Source organism: Nestor notabilis, unplaced genomic scaffold (genome assembly GCF_000696875.1).
Source record: "Nestor notabilis isolate BGI_N333 unplaced genomic scaffold, ASM69687v1 scaffold16887, whole genome shotgun sequence".
NCBI classification, from domain to species: Eukaryota; Metazoa; Chordata; class Aves; order Psittaciformes; family Psittacidae; genus Nestor; species Nestor notabilis.
Genome location: NW_009936389.1, coordinates 43,224 through 61,903, shown reverse-complemented (window position 1 = coordinate 61,903; position 18,680 = coordinate 43,224). Strand labels below are relative to the sequence as shown.

The following is an 18,680-nucleotide window of genomic DNA, read 5'->3' as shown; positions in this document are numbered from 1 at the left end:
AAAAGGAACAGTGATAAAAGTCATATAATAAATGATAACAAGTAAATAAATAAGAATAAAATAAGTGAAAGTTAAAATAACAAAAGAATAATGAAAATAATAAAATTCGAAATAACATAAGTCAAAATAATGAAAAGCAAATTAATAAACTCCCAAATAATAAAAATAAAAGCAATAATAAGCCCCAAAACAATAATAATAGTAAAAATCAAAATAAGGAGGGTGCTGAGGCGCTGGCACAGGGTGCCCGGAGAAGCCGTGGCTGGCCCATCCCTGGCAGTGTCCAAAGGCATTGGAGCAACCTGCTCTAGTGGAAGGGGTCCCTGCCCGTGGTGGGGTTGGAGCTGGAGGAGCTTTAAGGTCCCTTCCAACCCAAACCATTCCATTAAATCTTAACCCCTCCTGCCCATCCAGTCAGTCCCTTGCTCAGCCTCACTCTGCCTTTACATACTCTGTGCTGAGCTGGTGTTTCCCCCTCTTCGTGTGACAGATCCCTCATGTCACCTCCTCCAGGTCCTCGAGCATCTCAGGGTAGTTTGAAACAAAAGAGCTCTCAAGACATCACTGTAGCAGCAGTGAGGGAACAGTTCCTCTGCTGGGGATGGTATTCATGACCTTACAGCTAAAGCAGCTAAAGGCACATCCTCCTCCCGCCCGGCTCCCTGCCTCCTGCCTCATTTGAGGGAAACAGCTCAAGTGGAGAAGTTGCTAATGCGGGCACACACCTTTCTTTGATCTTCCTAATGAAAAACCAGACCGTGTTAGAATATGTATTAACAGGCCCAGTATTAAACATGACTTTGCACGGGCTGTGAACATGGGAAGTGCTATTACTGCTGTCAGTGCCAGCGGTAGCCGTGGTGACCCAATTAATGTGATAGGGAACACGGCAGCGCTGCTGAGCCCAGTATTGAACTCCCAGGTTACTTTACATGGGCTGTAATTCCCGGAGCAGACAGGCCCGAGGAGAAGCTGTTTCCCACAGACATCCCAGGAGAAGCTCCAGGATGGAGAGTTTCAGTGACCTGGTTAAGATGGTATCAATAGATTCACTGATGTGATTTAAATTAATGGGGGGAAAAAGGCAGATCTGATACTACAGGTTGCTGGTAATGAACGGGTCAGTGGGGCCAAGGCTGATGTGGCTGTTACACAGCTAAAGGGATTTATCTTAGATGCTGCGAGGGCTGGAGCAGCTCTGCTCTGGAGCCAGGCTGAGAGAGCTGGGCTGGGGCAGCTGGAGAAGAGAAGGCTCCTGAAGGGGACACCTTAGAGCAGCTCCAGGGCCTAAAGGGGCTCCAGGAAACCTGGAGAGGGGCTTTGGACAAGGGATGTAGGGACAGGCCAAGGGGAATGGCTTTAACCTGCCAGAAGGGAGACTGAGATGAGCTCTTGGGCAGAAGCTCTTCCCTGTGAGGGTGCTGAGGCGCTGGCACAGGGTGCCCAGAGAAGCTGTGGCTGCCCCATCCCTGGCAGTGTTCAAGGCCTGTTGAAGGGCAGGTTGGACACAGGGCCTTGGAGCAACCTGACATAGTGGAAGGTGTCCCTGCCCGTGGCAGGGGCTGGAGCTGGGCGAACACCCAGTTTTAACCAGTTAACCTCTGCAGTGGAGAGGAAACCTCCTCACAAAGTCCTGCCCCTCTCTGCAGGTGACCAGAGCACGCTGAAGAGGAGCCCTTGAGCCGGCAGCAGCACGTTAGTACGGGGAGTTGCAGAACAGCCGTGACTGACCAGGGTTTGAGAGGCAAAGGTTAAAACACGAGAGCAAGCCGAGATCCCCGAGCACTTCAGCAGCTGTGTTAATCAGGAAGCAGTGCAGAGGAGATGCTGAATTCAGAGCTGAAGTGAAGGCAGAGTGAGGCTGGAGGAACTCTGCAGAGCTGCAGCCCTGCTCTGTGCTGCGGGATGGGGCACTGGTCGTGTGTGACGGGTCACAGAAACCCCTCTCTGGACATTCATCTTAATGACATGTTAAAGGACCTCACTAGTTAAATAAATGGTGTTTGATGACATTATCCTGTGTATAAAGGGCGAGCAGGGAGGTTTGCTGCTGCACAGGACATGGTGGCAGCTCAAACCTGAGCTTGCTGTGCCAGCAAGGCCAGTGGCCAAGCGCTGCTGGGACTCTGCAGATCTGGATGGAGTAAATGACTTCAGTCACTTTAAGCTGCAGAAGCACATGAAGCAATACTTTACTTCCAGCTTTTCCTATAGTTTTATTGTCCCCTGGCCATGTCCGTTCCCTACAAGCCACAGGGCACTTGCAAACTATCTTGCTTGAGGCTGTCCCATCCCACCTATGGTGGGTACTGCAAAATTCCAGCATCAAGATCTTGAAATACATGGTTATCCCCAGTATAAATAGGAAAAAGAAACCCATTAACTACTCACTTCTGGCCCTAGCATCCTATGTATGTGATAGGGAATCTCTAATCAGGGTCACAGAGGTCTCCAGCCTGGAAATAAGCTTTTAAGACCAGGGAAGTCCATGAGCCGAGGAGCACGTACAGCATCACACCAACACTGCCCTGGGGAGGGGGGATACAAAACCCAAGGTGCAGCCTGACGCTGGTAGTTTGGACAACAACAGCTCCTGGCTGGAGCAGGAGGAGGATGCGCGGAGCCGAACCCGCTCGCCCAGGAGCACCCAGGAGCACCCCAGCAGGAGGAGATGCTGATACACACCTGCACGGGCCGCACCAGTCCGTTTGTTGGTTGAGGCCAAAGCGAGCTCTGCATTTCTTAGGAGAGGCAGGATCTGAACACAGAAGCATGCGTGGCGGAGAATGGGCAAGGCAGAGGCACAAAGAGGAGGAGGAGCAGGAGGAAGAAAAGAGGCAACGTCATTTTAGCCACTTGAACACACAACTAAGACTACAATCCATGATTCTGTAACAGAATGGAGCCAGCACCACCTCTCCTGGAAAAAAGTGATTGTTAGGCAGTATCAGTGATCACTGCTGGCAGCTGGGGAAGGAGGGCTGGGAAATGGCCTCAGCTGTGGGAAATATGGGCAACTGCAGGGAAATGGATGGCTCTTCACATTTCTGAAGTCTGGAAAAGCGGCCAGATCCCAGAGGTGCTGCCTGCCTCCTGTGTCTGCATCCTTACCTGCTCCCTGCCTTTCCAGCAGCGAGTAAACAGGGCTGCCAGCGAGCTCAGACTGTGCATGGAAAAGAAGAGGAGGAAAAGTTGCAGAAGCAGGCTGAAAGCAGAGTTAGCGCCAAGGAGACCCAGACACGGGTTATTCTACTGTGCCCCCACCATTCCCCTTCCAGTTTTAATGGAAGAACTATTCCCCGTGGCCTTTCCTAAAGTGTTGCAGTTTTACTGCATAATTATGGGCTCATCATGGTTTTTCTCTAGTGCTGTAAATGGGATTTGAACAGCACATCTCAGTGCTGGACTCACACTCCCTCCTTCAGCCACCACCAGTGTCTCCTGTTGTGTACAACCAGCAGCTGGTTTTCAATCCACAACAGGTGAAATGATCATTTCACAGGCAAGAAATAGATGGATGCTCCCCGTGTTCTGATTCAAACATGTCCATAAAGTAATAGAAATGTTAATTTACTGCATTTTAAAAGAATAAATACATGTGTATTTCCTTTGTTAAGCTTGGGAGAAAGAAAACACGGTAAAACATGACAACTGCTTTGGATTATCCCCTGTGAGTGGGTAATGAAGGGACAGCCCCTGAGCCACGTGAGTTTACCTGAGTTGGAATCTTGCTGCTTTTCCCGTGTTCGTCTCTTCTTCTTCCCCTAGGGAATCAAAGGGAAGGCTGTTAGTCCATGCTCCAAACTGAGGGTGCTGCACAGGGTTTTGGGGCTGGACTGGGTTGCTGAGGAAAGCTGCTGCTGCCTTTAATGTGGTGCCTTACACCCAAACAGAAGTTGCTCCATAACATAACCAGCAGCAGCATTCCACATTTCCAATAGGAAAGAAAGCTTTGGGAAATCCCCAGAAATTAACATTTAAATACTACTTCTCTATTTCAGTCATCTTTCATTCTTCTTTCTCACCTCACTAACAAGAAGCCCCAGTTTTCTCCCCAAACTGCCTCTGATTCACAATACAAAACAACTCCCCTCATCTCCTCATGACTTTACCATGAGGACAGAGCAGCACAGGAGCAAATGTGGCCTGTGTGGAGCAGGCAGCTCACAGGGCTGCCTTTGACCTCTGACTCTGTATATGACTTCTTGTGGTTTGAGTGAAGGTGGAAAGCTCTGAGCTGCGGTGAGCTTTTTCTTCAGTGTGGGAGCAACTGTACTTCCTGCCCGATATCCGCATCACGTGCTGCACAAGTGACCTACATTCCTCCTCTTCCTTCCTGCTCGAGCTCCAGGGAGAAAAGCATCTCTTACAACAACCACAACATCCGAAGCAGCTTTTTGCCAGTGCTGGGAGAATCAATGTGCACCTCTGGAGCCCACCATCCCGCTCCATCTTCTGGAGCAAGGAACCAGCCCCTGCCAAGATGAAGGATGCTACGGGATGGAGATTTCTATAGCAGGAGTGCTTGATCTTGGAGGAAGATGGTGCCTTGCTCTCAGTGATGCTGCTGCCCTCCAGATGTGTGCCCACCGATGCTGCCACCTTTGGTGCTGCTCTGGTTTCTCTAAGGGCAGCTCTGGAGGGCAGCAGCATTCAGCACTGATCCTGCAAAGCTGCATACGGATGCTGAGCTTCTGCTTTGTGCTTGTAAGGAGGCAGGGACATCTGTGCTGCTGCAGAGAAATGCAGTCCCATAACCTCTGCTGGTTTCTCTAAGGGCAGCTCTGGAGGGCAGCAGCATTCAGCACTGATCCTGCAAAGCTGCATATGGATGCTGAGCTTCTGGTTTGTGCTTGTAAGGAGGCAGGGACATTGTGCTGCTGCAGAGAAATGCAGTCCCGTAACCTCTGCTTTTTCTGCATCATCTCTGCCCTCTTTTTTGGGGGTGTTTTTGGTCTGTTTTGGCCTTACCAGGGACAGGCGGGTTGTTTGGCAAACAGCAGTTGTCAGCCCCCCACCCCGGGTCACTGCAGCCCATGCCGTGGCGAGGGGACCCGACCACAGCAGCCACTCCTTTCCTGGCGAGCCAGTTCGTAGTACTTGGCCTGCTCCTCCCGGGACAGCGCGTGCCACTGCAAGGACAAGGACAGTGAGACATGGCCCCACTGTCCCCTCCCAGCCCGTCCCACCGCGGCCGCCCAGCTCCGGAGCACATCCGACTCCGTGTGTTGAAGGGATAAGAGCACCCAGTTTTGAAAGCAAGATGATTGTTCTGTGCTTAAGATCAGCTGCAAGGGACGGGGATGCTGCACTGGGATGGGCTGAGCCCCACGTGTCCTTACCCTCCGTCCCAGGATCTGGTTGATGGCAGCACTCTCTTTCAGGGTGCACTCGGCAATGACTTTCGCCCGCATTTCTTTCATATACAACATGAAAGCATTCAGGGGCTTCTTGATAGTGGGCTTCTTGGCTTCCTTCTCTCTCTTTGGTTCTGGTTGAGGTTTCCTTGGTGGGATCAAAGGAAGAGCTGTCAGCATCAGAGCCACCCTCCAGCCTGGCTGCCTGGTGGCACCAAGCTCAGCAGAAGACTCAACACCAAACCAACCTGCTGGGGGGGCCTGAGATCTGCACCCTGGACATGTGCTGTTGCCTGATGCAGGCAGTGCTCAGTGTTCATCCACCCTCCTCCCCATGCAAGCATTAACAGTGATAAATTAAATGGGTATTAAGGAATTAATGTGTTGAGCCCCCCTGGCTCAACTTCCAGCTTCTCAGGGGAGAGCTTGTAACAGTCTTCCAGTAACTAAAAGGGGCTGACAAGAAACCTGGAGAGGGTTTTTTTACAAGGGCCTGTAGGGACAGAACAATGGGAATGGCTTGAACCTGCCCGAGGGGAGATTGAGATGAGCTCTGAGGCAGAAGCTCTTCCCTGTGAGGGTGCTGAGGCGCTGGCACAGGGTGCCCAGAGAAGCTGTGGCTGCCCCATCCCTGGCAGTGTTCAAGGCCAGGTTGGACACAGGGGCTTGGAGCAACCTGCTCTAGTGGAAGGTGTCCCTGCCCGGGGCAGGGGTTGGAGCTGGAGGAGCTTGAAGGTCCCTTCTGACACAAACCAGGCTGGGGTTCTATGAGCTTACATGTTCCGGTCATAGTGCTCCATGTCTTGCTTGCCGGAGTGGGGCACGATGGCGGGGTGCGGGATGCCGGTGGTGTGCATGCCAGAGCCCAGCACCAGCGGGTGAGTGAACCTGCAACAGAGAGCGGATGAGCCGCGCCGGGAGGGCTGTGCGGGGAGCGGGGAGCGGGGTGCTGGGTGCTGGGTGCTGGGAGCAGCGTCTCACGAGGTGGCACTGTGACGAGGCAGAAGCAGACGGTAAAGCCAAGGACATGGAAAGCAAACCCTCGAGCGCTGCGGCGCTGGTGCAGGGCAGGCAGCTGCCCACCAGCCCTGGGTTGCCCCCACTGTTGGAATGGGGCTGGAAAGGGTCCGGGTGCTGCCACAAGGAAACCAGCCTGAGCAGGAGCCAGCCCCACCGAGATCAAGGGCGCTTTCAACCAGCGGTTTCAGATCTCTGTTGTTGCAATATCTTATGAGCACTGCAGAAAGGAACAACAAACTCAACCCAGCTTTGGATGGGAGAGATTAGGACCACCCTGCACCTTTCTTTTAACAGAAGTAGCATAAGTCTGAACATGAACCAAGCTGCAACTCTAGGAGGTGCACCTTCCCTAAGCAACGCTCTCCACCGACACGGGACTGAGATCATGAGAGGTCTCGCTAGCTTTCAGGCTTCATTAGCTCTCTCTCGAGTTTCAGAGGGTAAAGGCAGCGCAGTCTCAGCTTTGCCAAGCTTGCCACGTTATGACTGCAGCTAGAGATGGCAGAATTGCCCATGGGAGATGAACTGTTCGTTAGATATGCTGGCACGGAAAGAAAAGCTGTTTAATTGACTCCACCAGCACAGTCTGATCCTTATCTCACCAGGTGTACTTTCAGGGCTGCAAAACCCATCCCAAGATCCTGCAAGCAGGAGCTCCTGTGCTGGGCTCGGGGAAGCTCATATCCTCCACAGGGAACCAACCATTAGCTCCTCTCTAGCCTTCAGCTGGGCAAAGCAATGCCCCAGCGAGGAAGGAGGGCTGGCAGCGCTCCCTCGGCCTCTGCTGCAGGGCTAAGGGCTTGCCTGGATCCAGGGATGCATGGATGGAGGGGTTTGCATGGCTAAGGGCTTGCATGGTTTTCCTGCGGGAAACCTCCGCTAATGGCTCTTGAGGACAACACAAAGCAGAAGCAAAAGCTGCTGTGTGAGCACGCACGGTGCTGCTCACTGGGACATCACAGGGTGCTGGGTGTATTTACAGAGGGCAAAATTTGGTCCTGGGTGACCATACACTTGCAGTGTGGATGGTGCAGGGCTGTGCTACGTGGCTCAACCCACCCACTATTGAAGGCAGGTTGTGCTGCAGGGCCAGCTCCTTGCGGGGGGGAGCAGGGCAGCTCCTGCTGACCCCTTCCCATGGCCACATCAGCCCTTTCCATGCCCGGTGCTGCACTTCAGTCCCAGAGAACTGACTCGTGCTGATGGGGGGACAGCAAATCGCTGCCCGCTGCCTGTCCTGCTTCTTAGGCTGAGAGCAAGTAAAACAGATGGGTCCCTGCAGAGCAGAACTCATCAGTGGTGGTGGCAGGATTAGGGTTAGTGACAAGGAGCAAACTCCGGAGCAACAGATTTCGCCCTGTTTTCCCAGTGCTGAGCTGAAGGCAGGGGTTTCTGCTTTGCTTTGACTTGTGCTGTTTAAAACCCAATCGTTGTGCATCCTCCTGGGATGCTCCATGTTCCCCTGAGCACCCTCTGGAGCAGACAGTGCCCCAAAGCTCCTTCTCTTCCCACGGCTGCCGCGGGAAGTGCATGGCCGTGGTGTGCTGCAAGCTCCTAGTGCACACACTGCAAGCTGCGAGCCGGGCCGAGCTGCTGCCCTGTCTCACACAGCTCATACTCACCTGGAGAAAGAAGCCCCAGCAGAAAGCGCTGACGAATACGGCTGCCTAAATCCACATGACGGGAGCGGATAGACAGACTGGCTCTGCCTGGGATCGGGAAGAAAGAGTCTATAAAGTATCCACAGCTACGTGGTGTCTCCTAAAGAGTCTCTTTGCTAAGGGGGCTCGGAGCACCAATGCCCCAGCTCTGTCTGGTGGGATGCTCCTGGTGTCCCCTGGGCTCAAAGGGCAGGGCTTGGACTTCAGTTAGGGAGAAGCTGGTCCTCCCTGCAAAGATGGGCTCCAACTCTGACCCCCCCTCCATCCCCGATGCAGTAACACCACCACAGCACTGAGCTTATCCTGTTAAAATGCAGAATGCAGAGGTGTGCTGAAGGATTAGGAGACGTGGCTATCACACTGAAGAAGTTGCTTAAAAGCACAGTTTGAGCAAAAAGCCTGGTCAGAGCCTCTCTCTCTGTGGTGCACGAGAGACTGCAGAGTCATGGGCTGCACCAGGAGGATGCCCAAGTGCAGGAATGGAGAGTAAGCACCTTGCACGTGCTTTATAAATGCTCTGATTCCCCCAGCACATCGTTTAAGGGATGCCCATCATTTTCAAACCTGCCAAAACCTCAGTCCTACCTTTCTTTTCAAAGTCATTTCATAGTGGGCACCAGGCTTCTACCAGACTGGAGCTGGAAATGATTCTTGAGATAGTAAAATAACCATGCAGGAAGTTCCCTGTTGTTTCCAGCAAGGGAACCCCCCTTGTTTTCATATGGAGATAGCTCAGAAATACCTGGGCTTGTTCTGCAAACCCGCCAGAAGATGCTCCCAGCCTAAAACTGTGCATAGAAACTGGGGTGCCCAAGGAGGGCGTGATGGGGTGCTTAAATCCATGCTGATGCTCGTGCTCCTTTGGCCAGCCTGCACAGAGCTGTGCTTAAGACCAGCTATTTTCAGCTGTAATAAGCAAAAAAAACCCCACCGCATTATCATTAAGTGCAGTGCCCTGCAACGAGCTCCTGGATGCCAGGGATTTTTCAGGGCTAAAGATAGTTTCTGCCCTGAAGAGGAATAACGACAGGCCCTTGAGCTTTGCTGGGGAGGAGGGTTTCTGTTTGTGCTGCTCCGGGAGCTGCTGTGCCTTGGCTCGAGCGGGATCTGTGTGCAGGAAAGGCAGCGAGGTGGTGTTTACACCCTGCCAGGCAGGAGCCCTCTCCCACCCCTTAGATGTCGGCGGGTATAAACACACCAACAAACAGCCAAGTGCTACCCTGCATCGGGAAACTAAATACCCTTTGAAGTCAAAGGCGGCTGCCCCAGGGCTGAGAAAACACTCGGAGCTCATCCAGAAGCGACACACGTTACTGCAGAGCCGGGATGCAGGGATAGAAAAGGGCACTCGCGGCTTCTTCCAGCGCGAGGCTGACGTGCAAATGAATGCAACTGCAAAACCAGCCCCTAATGGTTGGGAATGCGTGATCACAGCCCGTGTCACCCGGTGATGGGAGGGGAAAAAGACACGGGATGGCCATGGAAGGGCTCCAGTGGCATTGCCACCGCTCGGAGAGGGCGAGGGACACGGTTCACAGGCTCCTGGGTGATGTTTGCTGCCAGGCCCCTGTGAGCAGAACTCACTCGGCTGGACTCAAAGGCTTTTATCCGACTGTCATCCCAGCTAACTACAGAGACTGACTGCAGCTCCTCCTCCCGAGTGCTCAGTGAGGACAAAACCCATTTCTGACCAGATCCTGGAGGAAAAGCTGCTTCCCGCATGTGGCAAAGGCACAAGCATCCCCAGCACAGCCCCTGTCACCCGCTGCCTGGGAGCCAGTGCTGCCACCACCCCTGCCATGCTTTGGTGCTTCTGCACCCAACCACGCTGAGCCTCAGCTGAGGACTGGGCACCTCAGGAGTGGTTTTGGGGCTCTCCCCATAAATCTGGGGCAGGCAAAGGGGTAAGCACAGGCTCTATTACACACACATGTGCTGCCCTCTGCTCCGTCAGGCCATTGGCTGCTTTACTGTGCCTGCTCTATTAGTCACTACTGAACGTGTCTGACGAGGTTGCTTGAGGATGCCAAACCCCGGCGATGCCGGAGCATGAAAACTCCCTCTGCCACCAGCCGACCAACAAAACGCCTGTGCAAACCAGGCTTCCTTCCCAGGGCTGCCCCGACCGCATCCCACCCCAAAAGTGGACCTTGCATTTGGCAAACAGGCTCTTTTCTCACCCCCAACTATTGCTTTCATGTTAGAGCACAGTCACCCCAGTACTTGTTTTTCCTGAGGATGAATCACATCGTATGAGGAGTTAAATCATCGCCCAAGAGTAGCAGATTTAGCACAGAAGGCAAAATGTAATCTCTTTGAAGCCAAACTCTGTATCAAAGGCCTCAGCCTCTGTTTCCTTGTGGTTAAATATCTGGAACATGAAATTCATAAACAAAACAAACCAAAAAGCTAACATTTTACTTCGTGTCTTGATGCGCTTCGCCTCTCCCATCTGCAACATCTTCTTGTAGCTGAAGGCCTCTGCTGGGCTTCGCTGGGGATCTGCCTGCCTCACAATCACCTTCCACATACTCTCCCCCTGTCCTGGCCACCCCAAATCGCTGCCTGCAGCCACCAGCCTCCCCACGAGCCTCTGCAAGGTCCCTGCGTCACTGATGGGTGCTCAAAATACACCTGAGGAGTGACGATGCCCACACGGCAGCACCCACCAGACCCGGTCCCTCCATGTCTTTACCATCATGGGGACACAACCCAGGGGCAATGACCACAGAGCACAACCTGATGTACTCTGAACTCACGGCCCTGAGGCAGGTTTCCCAATGAGCTCTGCTTTGTGGGATGCTCCTCAGGGCTGGCCCATGCAAGGGGGATGTTTTGGGAGTGCTCCAGCTCATTGTCCCTCCTTCCCTGTTCCCCCTGGAGCAGCGGGTGCCACCGAGCTGGCTGTGCTGTGGGTACCAGGGCAGTTTGCCTGGTCTCTACCACAGTGGTTTTCCCCCTGTGTGTCAGGCTCCGAGAAGCACTGTGGCTCAGCCAATGGAGCATCCCTCTGGATTACAGTGTGCCAGTGGCATGGTCAGGAAAAGCACTGTTTGTGCTGAAAACCCCAGTGAGGAGAAAATGACCTCCTACTCAGAAAGAGAGGCTTTTGTGTGATTAAGAGAGGTGGGTAGGAAGCTCTCCTGGGTTTCCTAATCCGCGCAGGCAGCTAGATGTAAGGCAGGAGACAGTTTTGATTCAGGCAGGTTGTAATCCTGCTCCAAGCACTCCCCAGCTGGGACAACGCCTTCAGCCCCTCCACAGATCTACTCCCCATCTCCAAAACGACTCTAAATCTTCTTCCCCACCATGCAGCACACAGGAGGGATGGAGCCGGGTGAAAGCACCTTGGAGGATACAGAGAATGGCTGCACATATTTGTTCCCCGCACGGAGCAGCCAGTGGGGCTGGGGCTGAGCCCCCGCACTCACCATCCCATCGACGGTGTGATCTGTCCGACTCCACCAGGAGGGAGGGGGTAGAATCCAGGGATGTCTGAGGTCTGGGAAGGACGGTGCACTCCTGGGAGAAGGGAGAAGGAAGTGAGCTGGACCCAGCACCGTGTTCCCCGGCTGACCCGAACGGCTCCCGAACCCCTGGCTGATCCATCTACGGGCACTTGTGGGCAGCAGGGAATGTATGGGAAAGAGCTATCTGCAGGCAGCAGGATATTGTAATTGCCCTTTTTATAGCTGTGGTTCTCTGTGTGGGGATGTGGTGGGTCATCCATGTTGCTGCAGAGTCACAAACACTCATGTAACAGAATAGAGAAGGCAGCTTGCTCCTGCACAAGCATCGCCCCTGCTCCCTGCCACGCTGAGGCCAAGCAGCAGCTTGGTGTGGTAAGGATTTGATGGACTCCAGCCATCCCTCTGCCCTTCCAGAGAGCCTGTTCAGGGGCATAACTGATGGTCAAAGCTGTTCCTACACTCCCCTCAGTCATCACCTTCCTTCCCATCTGTCATCCCCAGGAGTGCTCAGTGGGGATGCTCCAGCAGCATCGCTGCTCTCTCCATTCTAAAGCAGGAGTCCTTGTTCAAAGCAATCACCTCATGGGCTCTGTGGGTGCCAAGTGGAGGTGGGTATGGTGCCAGCTGGGAATTCACCCTTCCCAAGGGGAATCCCTGTGTGATCTTCAAAGCTGCTGGCACGGGTGGCATGGCCAGAGGAGACAGCCACAGCTTCTATTTGGACTTGAAAACAGCCTGGGGGCTGTGGGTGGGACTCAGACAACCAGTAAAAGCAGCCTCCAGCTAAGCCCCACACTGGAAAACTGGAGCTGGAGCTGAGCTCTGCTGCAGCATCCTGTAATGCTGACAGCTACAGAGCCTCTAGAAAACATCCTGTACACAGACTGTTCAGCAGCTGTCCTGAGCAGTAAATGCATCGGATAAATGGGTGAGTAGCTGCAAGCAGTTTAAGCCTGGGTTATTCTCCAGGATGTATTAGTGATAAATTATGACTTAGGAATGACACCAGCAGATTCCAAGCATCTTATTAGGAGGTAACTAAAATAAATATATAACTAAATAAATATATAACCAAATTGAAAGGAATATGAATATTGAAAGGAATATGAATAGCATGCGATTTATGTACAGCTGTGCTCAAGTGGGATGCAGCAGCCCACTGAAGGTCAGACAAAACCAGCCTCCACATTAGGCAGCTGCCAGGATTTCCTGGGATTTGCACCTCCAACAAGTTGTGTGAGCCAGAGCACCAGTTCTTCTCGCTGGCCCAGTGGCTGGGCACCAGCCACTGACTCAGAAGATCCTGCTTGTATTTCCTTGTCTGCGTGTCCTTGGGCTACTGTGAAATACTTTAAAGAGCTGCTGGGAGAATGAGTAGATGGTGACTCGCAAGAGTTTACACTGGGTGATAATGGGAGATATTTCAGGGATGAAAACAGAGATGGGACACATCCAGAATGAGTGGGGAAGGAAACCCTCACCCCAGCAGTGCAGGGATGGGGCAGGCAAAGTTATCAAGCTGCACCACAGAGGCAGGTCCCAGCTGAGGACGATGGTCTGAACCTCTTCACAAATAGGACTGGGGATGTCTCTGGAATGGACAGACTCCCCCTGCCTCTGTAAAGGTACAGGACAAATGGAAAAGGGGAGACTGGAAAGAAAACCAGGATGTGCCTGGGTAGCTCTTACACTGGACCTAAATCTTCACCATCAGCATCCCTGATGAGTCCAGGACATGGCCTCTGGGTTCAGACCAGGGATAATTCAGCACGTCCTTCAGCCAAGAGCATCCTCACTCCCCACTGTTTTACCAGCGACATTAACTCATTGAAGCTGATGTCTCTGGGACAGTTTGGATCCAAACCTTTGCCTTTGCCTAAATCACAACTGTTGGTTTTATGCCTCTGTTTTCACACTGATTTCTGGGCTCTGATGGGCCCTGAATCCCTTCCTGAATGTACTTTGACACAAACCCATGTATTCACCTGCTTTCACATGAAATCAAGACCAGGTCTGTGCAGAAACCTGGGTAATCTGAACAGATGCTGAAAGATTCCATCACACTAACGTACGCTTGAGCCAAGTTTGATTTTAGACTCAGCTTGCCAGTAACCCATGAAGAACGATGGGCTGGGGTGAATTCCTGTGCACTCACCTGTAATTCACAGTTCAGGGTTTAACCTCGACCTACTGTGCTTTCCTCTGCAGTTGATGTGTCCTGGACTCGCACAGGAACCCAAAGAGCCAAGCTGTGTGACAACCACCTAACGTGTGGCTATGGACACACACACGTAGTGATCCAGTCAGCTATCAGGCACCCATCCTATTTAGTTAAAATATTTCCTGCTTCAAGCATTTGTTTTCTCAAAATGACAACCTGACAACAGTTTGGGTATGAGTCAAAGGAAAGATTACTTTCCATTTTCTGGTTGAGTCTTACGCATCATCTCGCAGGCTCTGGTCTGGTCCCAAGCTACAGGACAGCCTGCACTGAGAACTGAGCACACTTCACAGCAGCAGGGCTGGGGTTTTCATGCTGAACTCCTCATGACCAGGATTACAAAGCACTGCCAATGAGCTGAATAAACTCTTAGTGCTGAGCAATGCCCCAGCTGACCAGAGCTCTTGACTTTCCCCATTGATTTGGGAGCAGGAAGGTGAGGGCCTTGGTCTCAGTGGCCTCCAGCACTGTCCCCCTCCCACTACACCAGCGCCCAGCGGTGCCATTACCTTGCTTCTGGTTGATGTCAGCAGGCAAGTGGGGCGAGTGGGAGCCGTGGCTGAAATGGTCGTTGCTGTAAGGGATGAGCGGGGTGAGCGGGTGGACTCCGTGCGAGGGCTGCACGACAGGAACCTTGTTGGACTGCAAGACACAAGGAAGGAGAGGGCTCAGAAGCTGCTGGGCTCCGTGAGCAAGTCCTGTTGGTGCAGATGAGGCTGGGAATTACCAGAAGTCCCCAGTGACTCTAGTCAAGGCAGACAGTGGCCTTGCCCACTTAAATAAACACCATAGCATCCTGCAAGAAAAACCCAGAAATGGAGCAATGACAGCAGCTGAAGGTGATTGCATGGGTAGGGGGAAACCAGCTCCAACCATAGAATCCCAGACTGGTTTGGGTTGGAAGGGACCTTAAAGCTCCTCCAGCTCCAACCCCTGCCCCGGGCAGGGACACCTTCCACTAGAGCAGGTTGCTCCAAGCCCCTGTGTCCAACCTGGCCTTGAACACTGCCAGTGGTGGGCCAGCCACAGCTTCTCTGGGCACCCTGTGCCAGCGCCTCAGCACCCTCACCGGGAAGAGCTTCTGCCTCAGAGCTCATCTCAATCTCCCCTCGGGCAGGTTCAAGCCATTCCCCCCTTTCAAAACATTTCCAGTATCTTCTATTCCAGGAGGAATGCTACAAGCATGATACCCAATGCATTGCTATTGTTTTCTCCCTTGTGCTACCACAGGGTCTAAACCTGGACTTTCACATCCTGCACATTCACTCCGAAAGCCACGCTTGGGCTTTCCTAACCGGGACTGGGAGGCAATGCCTTTGAGAACGGGACGTGCTCACCCTTGGGCTCAGATCCCCATGGGTCCAAGCTCTGGGAGGAGGACTGGAGGGAGCTGAAGCAGCGCTGGGGATGTAACAAACCTCTTTGCAGCTACTCCTGGTTACACACGGCGAGGCCGTTGGGACCCAACATTGTTGTAAAAGGTGCTTTTTGGTGAGCACAATGGGGAGTATTTCTGTCTGCTGGAGCAGAAAGGGGGGAACTGCCCAAAAGAGCTGCACAGCTGTAAGGAAAACACACACACATGCACACACACACACTCACACGCTGCTCTCTCTGCCAGCCTCCTCGCCTCCAGCGTCTCAAGCTGCTCCCTACATGCCTGGTTTCGCCCATGGTTGCCTTTAAACCCAAACTGGCTTTGCCTTGGTGGTGGAATGTTAGGATTTGTCCCAGATAAATCCAGAAAGAGAAACAGCACTGACAGCATCCCAAAATGGGGACAGAACGAGAGCAGACCAGGTAAATCAGCTCTGCAGGGGCTCCTGGTACTGCTGGGCAGACCTCTTGTGTCCCACCAGGACATCTACAGATGATCTGCTGAGTGAGTTTTGACATGTGGTTTATAAAAGGAAGACTACGAAATATGTGGGCCCTTTCTGGAAGGAAACGAGAGACCTTGTTACCCCTGAGAAGGCTGAGTTACTTTTTGCCCCAGTCTTTACCAGCAAGAGCTCCAGCCACACTGGCCAAGCCACAGAAGGCAAAGGCAGGGACTGGGAGAATGGAGAACAGCCCGTTGTAAGAGAAGATCAGGTTTGAGAACACCCAAGGAACGTGAGATGCACAAGTCCACAGGACATGACAAAATGTATCTGCAGTTCCTGAGGTAGTTGTGGATGTATCTGCTAAGCCACCGTTCATCATACCTGAGAAGTCGTGGCACATGGAAACTAAGGAGGTGATTGGTGACATCCAACCCAAACCATTCGGTGATTCTGTGATCTGCCTGGGCTTGTGCAAAGCGTTTGACACTGTCCCACAGGACATCCTTGTCTCTAAACTGGAAAGACATGGATTTGGCGGATGGACCATTCAGGGGATAAGGAATTGGCTGGATGGTTGCACTCAGAGACCTGCAGTCAGCAGCTCCATGTCCAAGTGGAGACCAGTGACAAGCGGTTCTATGATCTCTGGGCTTGATTCACTGGTGCCTATCCCTTCGGTAATGGTTCTGCTCAGGCAGAGTGAGCACAAAACGCCAGTTGGCTGTGGTGGAGGTGGAGCAGCCAGAGCTAATGGCTCTGGAGGACCTGTCCTGGACCTCTCCTTGCTGCTCCGAGTTGCTTGCACAGCAGCAAGAGAGCCCTGGGCAAGTCCTACGTTTTGCATCCTTGCTCCAAGGAGGAAATCCATGAAGAGGAAAGGAAAACAGACCGATGGAGACGCTGCTTTACATCTGTCTTTCCCACAAAGGCTGCTCATGCAAATAAAAACCAAGAGGCGTGAAGGTTTGCATTTAAGAATGAATGAAAACCTTAATCCCTGATGCTTACCAGGTGTAGATTTACTGTGTACAGCGGGATGCTGGGAATGTGACCCCCCTCCCCAGCACAACCTGGTGTGGTACAGGCGTTCCTGTCCTGCAGCAGGGCCATGGGCTATGTGGGTTTCCCATCAAGAGCGGCTCTGGGTTGGTTCCTGCTTAGTTAAATACATGTTTGGAGCTCTGAGCTTTTACTGTTCTTGCCCATGAAATGAGATGAAGAATGGCTTTTCAGTGATATTTCTAAAATTAGCCGTGGTTTAGCCTATTTAAGAGCCAGGAAACCTAAACTAGGGATATGCAGTTCTACGTGTACATTGCACCGTGCCACTGGAGCACAAGCAGCTCGATGCTGAGCTGTTTTGAAAAGCTTGGCTTAAGCATTTCAGAGTGGGGCAGATCTTTCCCCCCCATCTGCACTGTGCCTGATCCAATGCACAGCACCAGCCACCAGCCTCGCTGCCTGATGACTGGTAACAGCTTCTGGAGCAATGACAGAAGATACAGACCACTCAAAGGCAGCTGAACACTCCCGATACTGATCCACAGGATACCTCAACAGTGACAAGCACAGAGCACATGTGGTTACAACAAAGGCACGGCCTGTCCTCCTTCTCCATCAAAGCAGAAGGTGGTAACTTGGCAGTACAACAGATTGCAGCTCAGTTGCTCAGGTTTTCCATCAGTTCAGATGGGAAACAAGATGTTACACCAGTAAGAAGAGCTGCTCTTCCCCATGTCCCTTCTACATTTGCTTAAACACTGTTCTCCTACTCTTCAAAGGCATAAAAAGCTGGTGGGGAAGGATGCTTAGGAAGGAGGAAAGACAAAAAACTCTGCAGGAGGCTATTCATCCCCTTCCCACTTCCTCCATTAGGGAACTGGTTACAGGAACTCATGTCCCATTTGAACCAACCAAGGGAACAAGGAAATCTTGCACAAAGATCTGGAGAAACAGAGAAAACTTGAGTGTTGATCCCTGGTTTAAACACAACTGTTAGTGGTCATGGTCCATGGCCATGTCTGCAGCTCCTGGCTGGCACCAGATGTGCTGTGGCACCAGATGTGCTGTGGCACCAGATGTGCTGTGGCTGCTGCACGTGTCTTTGCTGTGAAATCCTACCACATTTACAGAGATCTGCACGCCAGGGAAATGGAATCAATTCCTCTTTTTCCACAAGGTCTAGATTCAATTCCTGCAGCACATGAACTTTAAAGAGGCTTTTCAAAGCCAGAACCTATCAGCTGATAATGTCTTATGCCATCAAATTAACCTGATGCAAATGTTTTCTGCTGAGTGGACTGATTCAGCCTGAGGACATTTGGTTTGGTGTCCTCTGAGCAGGTCCCCTGGGAGGATGTGGGGTGGTGCTGGTCGGGACACCATGGGGATGTGCTGTGGTTTGGTGAAGCACCTTCTTGCATCTCTTCCCCAAAGCTGTGTTTCCATACAGCTCAGAGGTGTGATGATGGAGCTGCTCGCTATCCACACACCCAAAGTAACACAGTGCCCAGCATCACGGCCCCAAGTCACCCCAAGTCACCTCCTGTCCTTCAGCAGCCATGGAGGGACCCGAAAGGGCTCTAAGCACAGCGTTATCCCACTCCTCCCAGCACAGCCCTTTGAGGGCAGGTTGGGGAATGAGCTGTGCTGCCCCAGCCTTGCTACAGAAATGAAAAGGTGCATTTACAGCAACACCAGAATGGTATTTCCAGAGGGGATGGAGCAGCAGAATGGGGTTTGGAAGCCCCGAGGGACTTCTCCTCCTCTCAGTTTGCTAACTGCAGCTCCCGAGTGCCCACCTCCCCGGGGAGGGATGTCCGCCCGGGCTGGGGCAGGCACTGATGCTGCAGCACATCACCTTCCAGTGTCACCAGCCCCATCAACCTCGCTGAGAACAGCAACAAGAAGGGCCGGGGAGGGATCTATCCCCCATGGCACGGGGCGCCCTGGCACATGCCGGGAGCCGTGGTGGGGTGAGATGAGCCACGTCACTTTCCACCTGTCCCACGCTGCCAGCCCCAAACACGGGCTGCAAATGGCCATGGGGCAAGGGGCCGGGCTGCGACGGGAGCTGGGGCTGGCGGCTGTGCCTGCTGGGGCCTGCCACCGACAAGGCAGGGGGA

The 18,680-nt window shown here is 52.8% G+C and overlaps 1 protein-coding gene across 1 annotated transcript in view; it reads right to left on the bottom strand.

Annotated features, from left to right (window-relative positions):
* Positions 1-2,685: 2,685 nt before the first annotated feature.
* LOC104408659 (lymphoid enhancer-binding factor 1-like) overlaps positions 2,686-18,680 on the bottom strand; it is a gene marked incomplete at both ends in the record, with an annotated part of 59,213 nt that continues 43,218 nt past the window's right edge. Inside the window, 7 exons of the mRNA XM_010018322.1 lie at positions 2,686-2,758; positions 3,716-3,764; positions 5,055-5,132; positions 5,343-5,505; positions 6,135-6,245; positions 11,470-11,560; positions 14,239-14,371. Coding sequence (XP_010016624.1) covers positions 2,686-2,758; positions 3,716-3,764; positions 5,055-5,132; positions 5,343-5,505; positions 6,135-6,245; positions 11,470-11,560; positions 14,239-14,371 — 698 coding nt within the window. The remainder of the gene's footprint in view (positions 2,759-3,715; positions 3,765-5,054; positions 5,133-5,342; positions 5,506-6,134; positions 6,246-11,469; positions 11,561-14,238; positions 14,372-18,680) is intronic.